Consider the following 12,805-nt stretch of genomic DNA (forward strand, 5'->3'; position numbering starts at 1 on the left):
CGCGTGGAATTCGTGAATTTCTCGATCGTTTATCTGATTTAATTGTCTTTCATTCATCTTCATGCTATAATATTATTGAGCAGGGTATTTGAGGAATTGAGCACATGCACCTACGATCATTCTTTTCACGAAATCTGAGGAGTTGGTTGGAAAATGTTGGGGTTAAATGTCAATAAAATGGTTAGGTTTAATGAGATGAGGTCATTGGACCTAGAATGAGTACTATCGAATTTGATTGCGGTATATTTGGGAGAATAACATCGGCAATGTACAAAGGTTTTGGAACGAGGTTTTATGGAAAGTGGGTTTGATACTAGTACTTGGTTGGTTTTGAGTAGTTACTATGATCGGGAATGATGCTGCGAATATGCGAGTTGTATAGTATGTTGTGTGATTATATCTGAGGTTATGGTTACAGCTTAATACAGCTTACTCAAATTTATACAGTGTGTAGATGTAAAATTCGGTTCTTGAAAAGAAGTTTTTGGATGTTGAAAATTGGATTCCAAGGTTTATGGGCTAAGGCTAAATTAGTAATTTTTAATTATATGGTGTCGTCAGGCCTATATGGGATACGGTGATGTGGGATCACCTCGGGTATGCATGCGTGATAAGGTGAAATAGTGATTTGAAGGTTCAAACATGTCAAAGAAGAAGCATCACCCCGTGATCAAATATATATTGAATAGAAAATTTTATGGTCATTTTCATACTAGAACATCTTAGAGTAAATGTTGGAGGTCGCCAAAGGTTTAGTTCGGGTGTTCGGTGTAGAGATTTAGAGTTGAAGAAAGTGAACGGGTTATTCTCAATATTTTCTCCGTGAGGATGTTATGTGAATTTCTAATAAGGGTAAAGTATGTGTAGTCACATTATACTTTATGAAATCATGAAGGGAATATGCCAAACTATGAGTATGATGTCTCCCTATTATTGTTCTCCGTGTACCAGTGTTTCAAGTGTCTGTGTCTAAGAAGGTGAAGTTAATGGATAATTGGATTATGAGGAGCCACTATTTGCTATCCTTGTTAGAAAAGTCTGGGAGTTGAGATTGCCTCCGTTATGTGTTATGGCGAAGTCGGTAAGTCGAGGAGGCCACCTTGAGGGCCAAAAATGTTAAGGAAATAAAATGTTCTCACTTGAGTGTATAGTCAAATTATTGTGATTTGAAATGTACTTTTTATGTGTTATGATTTAAATATGTGCAACTCATGTCCAGATATCACTCTTGATAATATAATGCCTGTAATGATGAGATTTGTGATGTTGATATACTTGGTGATGCTTTGTCAAGTTGTGGATGTGTTGATAGGTTGATGTTGGTGATTATCTGATAGGTGGATAGGCCCAGTTACAGAAAAAACTCTGCTGAAATATTTATGAATTTGTAAAGATAGCCACATTTTAAGGGCCACAAGTAAGTTGAAATTTTGGAAAGAAAGTATGAGATCGATGTAGTCATAAGTGCCTATGTATAATAGTTGGAGGTAGAAGGATAACTCTATTCTTAGAAGTGACTTGCAAAACATTCGAGGACGAATGTTCTTAAGTGTGGGAGAATGTAACACCCCGAAAAATTTCGAAGTACTTGAGCGCTAGTAAGAAAGTTGATGTGCGCTCATTATATTATTTTGTGTGCAGACAAGGACTATTAATATAATGGATATCAATTGGATATGATAATAAGTGTACAAGGCATATTATAAGTGATGTGGGGTCTAAGGAGAGCCCTAAGTCCAAGTCAAGATGGAAATTTCAAGATAGACTAAAGTTCCAAATGAGTATGCACAAGATCAAACTTTGGGCGAGCATATATACATATATATAATTAGTTATGTGATGTATGACCTAAAAAATTAAAGGTTTTCGAGTCTAGTTTCTAACTCTTTAAACAGTTCGTCATTTGGACATTCCTACAAAAAGTTATGATCAAATTACCAAAGGATGGCAGAGGAGTCTGCGAATGCGAAGCATCCGAGGCTGCGTCTGAAAGAAAGGCTGGCAGTGAAGTGCTGCCATAGCATCCAGGTCCGCATCCTAACTTCAAAGAGGAGTGAAGTGGGGATGCGAAGCATCTAGGGCAGCATCTGAAACCCAGAAATCTGGGCCTATAAATACAATACAATTTCGGGGTTCATTTTTCCTATTTCATTTGGACGAATTTTGGAGCTCTTCTCCACTCTCTCAAGACCACCAACTCCCCTCTTCTTCAAGGTAAGCAATCCCCATTATTTTGGTGTGAAATTACATCATTTCTACACTAGTATTAATTAAATCTAGACATAAAATACATAGATCTTCAAGAAATATTTTCAAGAACTCAAAGGAGGGTTTTGCAAGATTTCTTCCAAAAGGTAATTCTACACCCTTAGACTTACATGTATGGATATATTATGGGAATATGAGTATGAATTAAGTATAGGAACTTATGATATGGTGATTGGAAGCCATAAGTTCCCAATTTAAATACATAACCATTGTAGAGATTGAAAGGTGATTATTTGATGGAATTTTGTTAGTTGGGTGAGAATGCTTGGTCACACATGTGATGTTAGGATTATAAGTTGTTAAAGAATGATGGTGGGATAAATTATTGGTAAATAATAGTAGTTGGAAGAACTAATTCTATGGTCAAGAAATGTATAAATGTATGCCCACTAGGTGTTTGGTAAATTGTCTAAATGGCCTAAACTATGGAATTGATTACTTATGTTGGTCCCAATGGATGTTGATATTGTAGATTGAAGTTGCTTAGTATAGTAGATCATTGTAGTATCATTAAGGGGTGAATTTTAGTTTCGGATCGTTGGCATTGAATTGAGGAGACAAGAAGGCACTCAGAGGTGGATACACGCGAAATGGAATTTTTTGAGTATTGATTAGCTTGCTCGACGTTGGGTTCGTCTTGTTTAGGTAAGTAACACTTCTAAACTTGGAGCTAAGGGTATGAACCCTGAATATGCGTGTTATGTGATTTGGTTATGAACCCTGAATATACGTGTTATGTGATTTGGTTGGAGGTGACGCACATGTTAGGTGACGGGCGTGTGGGCGTGCACCGTTGAAATTATGACGTAATTGATTCCGTGGAATTTTATAGTCAACTAATCTTGGAATTTTCCTTGTATTGTCATATGTTAAAGGAATTTGAGCTGAGAATCGTGTTAAAATCATGCTGAGACTATATGCTAGTATTATTGAGACCCACAGAGGTCATATTGTTGTTGAATTTGTTTAAATTGAAATTTGAAACTCAGTCATGTTCATTCATTTATATCATATCTCAGTCTCTGTTATTATTTATTGATACATCACATCATCATTTTTGGGCTGATTTTCATGATATTTTAGAGCTCGAGAGACTGGAGAGATTGATGACTAAGTAAGGCCGAGGGCCTGATGGTGAGGATGCTTTATGGGATCGGGTTGCACGCCGCAGCAGAGTACATATATATATATATATATATATATATATATATATATATATATATATATATATATATATATATATATATTGATTTATGATGGGATCGGGCTGCACGCCGCAACATGTTTCATTGATTTGTGCCATAATTGGTTTGTTATAGTACTTGGGCTGAAGGAGCCTCTCCGGAGTATGTACACACCCCCAGTGAGTGCAGGTACCTACTAAGTGCGAGCGCGAGTGCCGAGTGATTTAGGAGAATTGAGTGACTGTGAGGATTGAGTGATTGTGAGGACTGAGTGACTGTGAGGATTGAGTGACTGGGAGGACTGAGTGACTGAGAGGATTGAGTGACTGGGTGGACTGAGTGAATTGATACTCTGAAAGTATACATATGGTTTTATCACTATGTTGTATTGCATTGGCATGCACATTGACATGTAGCCATAGAGATGTACTTTCTTCATGCCATTTGAAAATGAAATTTCCTATTGTGGAAGAAAGTTTTTGGGAAAAAATACAATTTTCAGACTTACTTATATTTTGGTGATTTCAGTGAAAAGAATTGAGTTTTACTATTATACTTGAAAAGAAAATGTTTATTTTTCCGGAATTGTGAACGGGTTGAGCATCTTATTATTTAATTATTCTTTATGTTGCCTCAATTTTATTATTATGAGATGTTATTGGATATGGGTGTGGACTGTGACCATGGTATAAGCTCGTCACTACTTTCAACCTAAGGTTAGGTTTGTTACTTATTGAGCACATGAGGTCGGTTGTACTCATACTGCACTTCTGCACCTTGCGTGCAGATTTTGGATGCTGATGTTGTTGTGCATGGCGGGAGCTAACATTGAAGATGTACCTGTGATCTAGTCACGACTGCCACTTGTTCTTGGCAGCTTTAGAATTATTAATCTGTTCGTGTATAATTCAAATAGATGATGTATTTTATTTCACACTAGCTTTGTAAATTCAAATCCTAGAAGCTCATGATTTGTACTACCAGTCCTTGGGGAGTGTATTAGAGTCATTTAAATATTAATTGAATCCTATTGTTGTTATTTGACTTACCTAGCAGGTGAGGTTAGGTGCTATCACGGCTAGTCGGATTTTGGGTCGTGACAGAGACAAATCTTTTAAATGCTGAAAATCTATATGGTTACACTAACATAATACTTTGAAATTGCACAAACCATTAATCTCTTAATATATAAAATTTAAACTTAAATACTACGTCAATGTATAAGACTTTGATATCCAAAACTAAAAACTACGACAAAAATAAAAATGAAGACACAAAAACAATTACAATAAAAGTTAAGATGTCATTGTTTTATTATTGCTTTTTATAGAATTCTAAACCACATTATTTCTCTTTAATTCATATACACAACCTTAACCCAAAGCATTAACTCAATTGCGAAAAATAGGAACAATAAAGAGAACTAATAATACCTTTGGAGATCTTTACTTCTTTCTACAACAATACGAATAATGAATATTGTGGAACAATGACGTCTTTTATAGGAATAACTTATTTATTCTTTTTTTATATGGATTCATGCAATAAATCTAAATCACATACCAACTGGAGAAGAATAACTAAACGAAGTATATTGTTGTTTAAAAAAAGGTGACTACTGTATGAAATATATTGTTGTCGAAGAATAAGTTGGCGCAAACTGTCCAAGAAGGAGTAGGCTACCAAAAAGAAGTAGGCGGTGAGGAGAGTCCAATTTATGGAATACCATGAGCAGATTTTATGGAATACAAAGTTTGGCTCCTCGCCGTCTTTAGTTTATGGAATACCATAAGCGTATTAACCATTTGTAGACTAAACAAGAAAAAAATTAAACATATTTGTAGAAAAATACAAGTAGCTGGCTACCAAGAAGAAGTAGTCGACAAGGAGTAGAGTCCAAAATGAAGGAGTTCGAAGAAGAATAAAGAATTTGACTCAAAAGCTACTTCATACGATCGACTTTTTAGACCCAGCATAGGTGTAGTTTGAATGGAAAAGAAATCTAACCTTAGGATATTTATAATTATATCCTTAAATTATATAAATATTGAAGGTCATAAAAGTCGATCAATATTTCGGGAATATTTTTGTCGTTCAACATTTAACATAAATTATTCGTGTGTATATATATATATATTTGCTGAAAGTATATTTAATTTCTTTTGTATGTTTATTGCTAGAGTATTTAAGTTTTATCTACAAAATTGGCCAATTTTAAGGGCTAAATTTTATTCGTTTTTTTAAAAAAACAATTATACGCATAACGATACAAATCTACTAGACAGACAAGACAAGACCTAGGGAGATTAAAAGAAAAACTCTGAGCCCACATCAAATAAATTGTTTATTTTTACAAGACTGGAACACAGAAAGTGAAAATAAACCCTGTAAAAACCCCATTCAACTTTCCCATTCGCCATTCCCGTTCATACAATGGGTGTAGAGAAGAGAATTACAGCAACTGTGAGGGTCTCAAACATTCCTCAAACAGCCATAGCCAAACAACTCTTCGACTTCTTCGAGTCTTCAATTGGGAAAGGATCAGTCTTTGCTTGCGATATTTTCTCAGAGCACAAGAATTGGAAATCAAGAGGTCATGGTCGAGTCCAATTCGAAACAGCGCAATCCAAGTTACAATCTTTATCACTATCTGAACAAGGGAAGCTCGTCTTTAAAGGGCACCAACTCATTCTAACCTCGTCTTTTGATGATATTATTGCCAGGCCAATTGAGCCCAACTACAGGTTTCAAAAGGGAATCTTGCATACTGGGGTACTGTTAAAGAATGATTACATGGAAGTTTTGGAGACTTGGGAAAATGTGAAGACGTTGATCATGCCTGAAAGAAAGAGTCTTGAGTTCTGGGTTAGTCATGCAAAGGGGGAATGTTATAGGTTGGAGGTCCAGTTTGGCGACATTATAGAGACTTGTGGGTGCTCTTTGGAAGATGAAAAACCTGCACTCCTTTTAAAGGTTGATTTTTCTGTTACCCATCTTGAAAATTTTAGTTATTTTTACATCCTTTTAATTTATATTGATTTTAGGGCTTGCCAAGAGCTAAGGTGGCCACTGACAAGTGCTGGGAGCTCAGTGCTTTTTCAATATTGTGTATGTTTTTGTGTATCTCAGTTAGTGGCAGAGCCGCAGCAAATGAAGGGGGTTCAATTGAATCCCCTTTGCTGAAAAATTGTACTGCATAAATAGGGCATAAACAATTCTTCTATATATAAAAACTTATGAATCCCCTCGACATAAGGGAAGTCTTCATTGTAGTGGCAAAGGTAGTACAAAAATTGCTATAGCTCGCATGTTTGAATATTTTGAATCCCCTTATTAAAATTCCTGGCTCCACCATTGTGTGTTTATAACTTTATATTAGACTTCCTATAATAGTGATACACTCTCGAGGGTTGAAGAAAATATGAATTGAAGACTAAGAGCTATTTATAGCTCTGCAAATGGATTTACAATGCTTTAAGTAAGAAGAAAGAGGGGATCAGAACGAGCCCAAAGCACACAATCTCACTATTCACAGGGATGGAGTCTTAATAAAAAAAATTATCAACGGGATTTATGCATAATAATAGAAACTACTAATGTAAAAGAATCCAGGAGTTCTATGGTGTTAACTCCCAAAATTTATAACCAACTGAGTTTTCTTAATTAACCAATGGTTACATGCTTCTGCTAGCTGAACGTACAACCCGTGCAAGCTAGTCAAAACCTCCCTCTTCCACTTCCATTTTAAAGCTGTATCAATTTTTCCATAAGCACATTTTATGATTTAGTAAGGATGCTAGGGCTAACCTTTATAAAGTGGCCTATAAAGGTTAGCCCTTGAAGTTCCTCTTCTTCCTCACTTGCAGTTGCAGTTGCACGTTTTCTTTTTTTGAAAATATCCAATTCGAAGGAGAAGAATACTCTTGGTTGTGTATGCAACTAAAAGTCAGTCATAAGTTAAAATAAGCTTCAAAGTCTGCAGATCGTGAGCTGCGCGAGCATTGGGGAAGATATGATTTAAGAGCGTGCTGGGAAAACATAGTACTCCGTATGGTTTTGCGTCTTGCACTATATAAAAGACATTTTAGACTTTTATTATATAGCAAGTCAAGGATATAATATAGAGAGTCAGGTAGAACTTAGATAGAAGAATCAGTACTGTGCAAGAGCATTCTTCTGCTGTATTGAATTAAATCAGATATCTTTTTGATTTCTTATGAAACTTGTTTTACAGAATCATACAGTTTACACAGTCTGTATGGTTTCTGAATAGTTAGCTGATCCTACCAAAAGTCTGTGGCAGGCCTAGTGAACAAGGGGGGTTCCGAAGTACTTGGATACAGTTTCAGTAAAAGTCTTAATAATAATTTTGGGGCTAATAAGGCTATTTTCATGGCAGGGTAAATTAGACGGGATTGTGCATCTGTCGTGGATGCTTCTGTCACCATTTGTTCTAAGAACACATTTTTTTGGTCTAAGAAAACATTTATTATGCATTGACTAGTCTCTGAGTTTAATTTCTTTCACTATTCATTGTCTTATGTAGAGAACAGCATAAAGGGATAACAGTTCTTTTATTGATGTATTTGGTACATGCAATGGAAAATAACTATAGATAACATCCTATCCGAGAGATTACTTTATGAAAAAAATACACCTATGGCATAACCTTAAAAAGAGAAACAAAAATCCCGAAGCAAACCAAAAAGAAAAAGTGAAAATCCTCTGAAGGGAAATGGAGAAACATTATGCGGTAATGAAATCTTGGCATTGGTGAATTTTAGATTCTTCAACCTTTATTTCTGAGGCAAAGCCAATTTCTTTGATTTTCATTTCAGTGAGTTTTTGCTTTCAGCTAAAACATGCACCAAAGCTATACCAAAGAGTTTCTGGACCCGGTGTTGCTTCAAAGTTCAGTTCTGACCGGTACCATGTTTGCAAGGAGGATTGTGAGTTCCTTTGGGTTCGCACAACTGATTTTTCTGCCATGAAGTCTATCGGATGTTCATCCTCTCTTTGTTGGGAAATCGAAGACGGATTGTTAAGTTCAGATTTGCTTTCTAGTTTGCCATATTGTAACAACGATGTGATGGATCTTGTTCTGGATGAAGTAGGAGATATTTATTCTGCTTCTGAATTAGTTCCTCTTGCAAGTTTCCCATCAGATCTGAAGCTACCATATGAGATCCTTTTCCAGCTTAACTCTCTCGTACACACACATAAAATTAGTCTTGGTGCTGTTAAAACTGATCTTATTGAAGTTCTTAGCAAATTAGAATTGGACACTGCAATGATGATCCTTCAGAAAATGCATAAGTTGCAGTCAAGCTGTTTCGAGCCTGTGCCATTCATCAAGACACGCCTGCATGTATTGGGTAAAAACAGTAAGAACCAACCTTCATCATCTTACAGCAGGTTAGTGAATCAAAACATGATGAGTGTTCACAGAGTCTTGGTAACACCATCAAAGGTTTACTGCCTGGGCCCAGAGCTTGAAACCTCCAATTACATCGTGAAGAACTTTGCATCACATGCTTCTGATTTCTTGAGAGTAACTTTTGTAGAAGAGGATTGGAGTAAACTTTCTCCTAATGCCATTTCTATAAGTGTTGAACAAGGTATCTTTGCAAAGCCTTACAGAACTAAAATCTATCATCGGATTTTGTCTATCCTTCGAGATGGACTTGTTATTGGAACTAAAAGATTTCTTTTCCTGGCGTTCTCGGCTAGTCAGCTACGTTCAAATTCAGTTTGGATGTTTGCTTCCAATGAGTATGTCAAGGCAGAAGATATCAGAGAGTGGATGGGCTACTTCAACAAGATTCGTAGTGTCTCGAAATGTGCTGCAAGGATGGGTCAGTTGTTTAGCACCTCTTTTCAAACAATGGAAGTCCAATCGCCGCATGTTGAGATTCTTCCAGATATTGAAGTAACCTCTGATGGCGTTAGTTATTGCTTCTCAGATGGCATTGGAAAGATTTCTCAAGCTTTTGCCAGTCAAGTTGCTCAGAAATGTGGATTGAGTTATACCCCATCAGCATTTCAAATACGATATGGTGGTTATAAAGGCGTGATAGCTGTTGACCGCAATTCCTATCGAAAGCTATCTCTACGTGGCAGTATGCTCAAATTTGAATCTAAGAACAAGATGCTTAATATTACCAAGTGGAGTGATGCCATGCCTTGCTATCTGAACCGGGAGATTGTTATCCTCTTAGCTACGTTGGGAGTGGAGGATAAAGTATTAGAAGACCTGCTAGATAATCATCTCCATCTTCTGGGCAAGATGTTGACCACTAATGAGGCGGCCTTAGACGTTTTGGAGAGCATAGGTGGGGGTGACGTAAAAAGAATCTTAATGAGGATGTTGCACCAAGGATATGCGCCCAATTTGGAGCCTTATCTCTCAATGATGCTTCAATCCCATTTTGAGAATCAGCTTTCAGACCTAAGAAGTAGGTGTCGTATATTCATACCCAAAGGTCGAGTTCTAGTAGGATGCCTAGATGAAACAGGTATATTGAATTATGGCCAGGTTTATGCACGAATCACCATGACTAAGGCCGAGCTACAAAGTGGTCAGCAAAATTTCTTCCAGAAGGTGGATGAAACAACTGCAGTAGTAAGAGGCAAGGTTGTGGTAACAAAAAATCCTTGTCTTCATCCTGGAGATGTAAGAGTACTTGAAGCTGTGTATGAGGTGGCATTAGAGGAAAAGGCCTGGGTGGATTGCATTATTTTTCCTCAGAAAGGTGAAAGGTATATGTTCAGTATACGATATTTGAGTAGAAAATGTTCAGTATACGGTATTTCATTGGGACTTTCATATCCAAACTATTTTACTTGATTTGACTTGTCGGCCATACACTGTCCTTTTCCACAGTCTCCATGAAGACCGCTGGAAAGTCTTGCAATGTTTTGGATGTTTAATGATAGGACATAACTGAAATTAAGTGGCTAGTGCTAATAGATTCAATTAAATATTTTTGATTAGTACTAATAGCCTAACCCTACTACCTTGGGGTTGACGCGTTGCACTACTTGTTATAAATTATAGTACTAATTACTAATATGTTCTAGTAGTTGCACTGCATATCTTATCTTCTTCTGCTGGAGATTCATGTATTCTATGATGTTACTAACAGTGTTATTTCAGAGGTGTTCAGGTAGCTTTGTCTGTCCATATTAACAGCTCTGAGATCAGATGGAGCTATACCACAAACATTAACCTAATGTGTATATCCAGTTGCCAGGCTTTTGTAATGAAGAAGAAACTTTTAATACCATTAGGGAGCTTGCTTGGCGACTGAAACATTAGTTTTCGTCACCCTTTCACAAAGACTGTCTTTCATGTTTTTCGTCTTAACATAATTCATCATAATGTTTTAGCATGTGTGAAGAGTTGAAAAGAGGTCTGAGCAGAGTTGGTTAGTCTTGGAGCAGAAGTCTGCTTTCGACATTTTCCCTTTCCCAACTTATTATTTTTATTGTGCTTCCACATCCCTCCTCCTTAAGGGGGTTAAAGGGAAATTATAATAGATGAAGAAAACATTTCTGAGAGAATCAAGAACTCTTTAAGTTTTCTGCGTACTGCTCAAAGGGGATTAAATGTTCTTTTGAGTACTCAGGAGTATTGAATTGTCATGTACAGGCCTCATCCAAATGAATGCTCCGGTGGTGATCTTGATGGAGATCTTTATTTCATAAGTTGGGATGAAAACCTCATTCCTCGTCAAACTGTGACACCCATGGACTACACTGGGCGAAAACCTCGTATAATGGATCACGAAGTCACTCTAGAGGTAGCTTGAACTATTTCTTCCACGAGTGAAGAAACATTTTTTTTTTCTGCATACCTCTCTGATTTTTGGTTTCTTTCCCTGATTTTTCGCAGGAAATTCAGAGATTCTTTGTTGATTACATGATTAGCGACACTCTTGGTGCGATCTCTACTGCACATTTGGTTCATGCAGATCGTGAACCAGATAAAGCTCTGAATCCGAAATGCCTCCAGTTAGCGACCCTTCACTCTATGGCTGTGGACTTCGCAAAAACTGGAGCTGCAGCTGAGATGCCAAGGTTTCTAAAACCAAGAGAGTTTCCTGATTTCTTGGAGAGGTGGGACAAACCAATGTATATTTCTGAAGGGGTACTAGGGAAGCTTTATCGTGCTATAGTCAAGTCTTCTGTTCGCGGTAACTCAGATGACCTTGGCTCTGTCAGAGCTATCCAGGATGCTTATGATCATGACCTTTTGTTCGAAGGTTACGAGGCATTCATCGTAACAGCTAAAAATCACAAAGAAATGTACTTGGATAGAATGAACAGCTTACTCAACTACTATGGAGCAGAGAAAGAGGTTGAGATACTGACGGGCAATTTGCGCCAGAAATCTGTGTATTTGCAGCGGGACAACAGAAGGTATTTTGAACTAAAAGATCGAATCTTGGTTTCTGCCAAAAGCCTACAGAAGGAGGTGAAAGGGTGGTTCACTGGTTGCTGCAAGGAGGATGAGAAGAAGAAACTGGCATCAGCATGGTATCAAGTTACTTATCATCCTAGTTACTGCCAAGGAAGTGCTAATTGCCTGGGATTTCCCTGGGTGGTAGGTGACGTTTTGCTGGATATAAAGTTGCATAATACCAGAAAAATCACCTCCTAGTTTTCAACCATGAAAGATACTTTATGCATTGCCCTTATTAACGTGTGTAATCATCCTGTCTTACTAAAATAGATGTATAGCCCTCTGCTTAATGTAGACTTTTGACATTTTCTTATGGAAGTGCTATTGACTCAATCTGCATCCGATCTAACAATTAGATGTATTAGGGGTTGATTGGTTGGAAACAAGTTATCCCAGGGTTAGTTATCCTGGGATTAGTTATTCCACCCTCCCATACGGATAAAAAAACACTACAATCCCGGGATTAGTTCTACCTTGATTTTATTTCAACCAAACATGAGATAAACACGTCTCAAATTTAATCCTGGGATTAATTATCCCTTATCCCTCATACCAAACGAGCCCTTAGTGCTTTGAGAGCATAGCAATATTTTCATGCAAAATTGGTCATAATTTTCTCAAGACCTTCGCCTAGGTCCTAACATATTTCCGAGTAAGTAATCCTCAAACCCCCAACATTGGAACAAACAGAAGGCAGCATAACGAGATGCCTTATTTCTCAGTTCTTCATATATGTCAAACATGTAAAAAATGTAAAACCAAATTCAAGTTTAGGTTCGATAATGTAAGTACTGTGTTATATAGCTGAGGAGCCACCACTTACCCAGATATCTAAAATATATCTTACCAAGCACTCATTATCTTTATCTTCTTCCAATGAATTTAATTT

The 12,805-nt window shown here is 37.0% G+C and overlaps 1 protein-coding gene across 1 annotated transcript; it reads left to right on the forward strand.

The window, feature by feature from the left end:
• The first annotated feature begins 5,797 nt into the window (after nucleotides 1-5,797).
• LOC104114537 (RNA-dependent RNA polymerase 2) lies at nucleotides 5,798-12,249 on the forward strand. The gene is made up of 4 exons (XM_009625006.4): nucleotides 5,798-6,425; nucleotides 8,308-10,211; nucleotides 11,104-11,254; nucleotides 11,347-12,249. Exons 1-4 carry the CDS (start codon nucleotides 5,886-5,888, stop codon nucleotides 12,112-12,114), a joined length of 3,363 nt encoding a protein of 1,120 aa, XP_009623301.1. The 5' UTR covers nucleotides 5,798-5,885; the 3' UTR covers nucleotides 12,115-12,249.
• Nucleotides 12,250-12,805: the final 556 nt, after the last annotated feature.

Source organism: Nicotiana tomentosiformis, chromosome 3 (assembly GCF_000390325.3).
Source record: "Nicotiana tomentosiformis chromosome 3, ASM39032v3, whole genome shotgun sequence".
Taxonomy (NCBI): domain Eukaryota; kingdom Viridiplantae; phylum Streptophyta; class Magnoliopsida; order Solanales; family Solanaceae; genus Nicotiana; species Nicotiana tomentosiformis.

Coding starts and splice junctions, on each gene's coding strand:
- LOC104114537 (XM_009625006.4), top strand. CDS start 5,886: ATGGGTGTAGAGAAGAGAATTACAGCAACTGTGAGGGTCTCAAACATT. Junction 6,426..8,307: donor AACCTGCACTCCTTTTAAAG/GTTGATTTTTCT, acceptor TTTTGCTTTCAG/CTAAAACATGCACCAAAGCT. Junction 10,212..11,103: donor TTTCCTCAGAAAGGTGAAAG/GTATATGTTCAG, acceptor TGTCATGTACAG/GCCTCATCCAAATGAATGCT.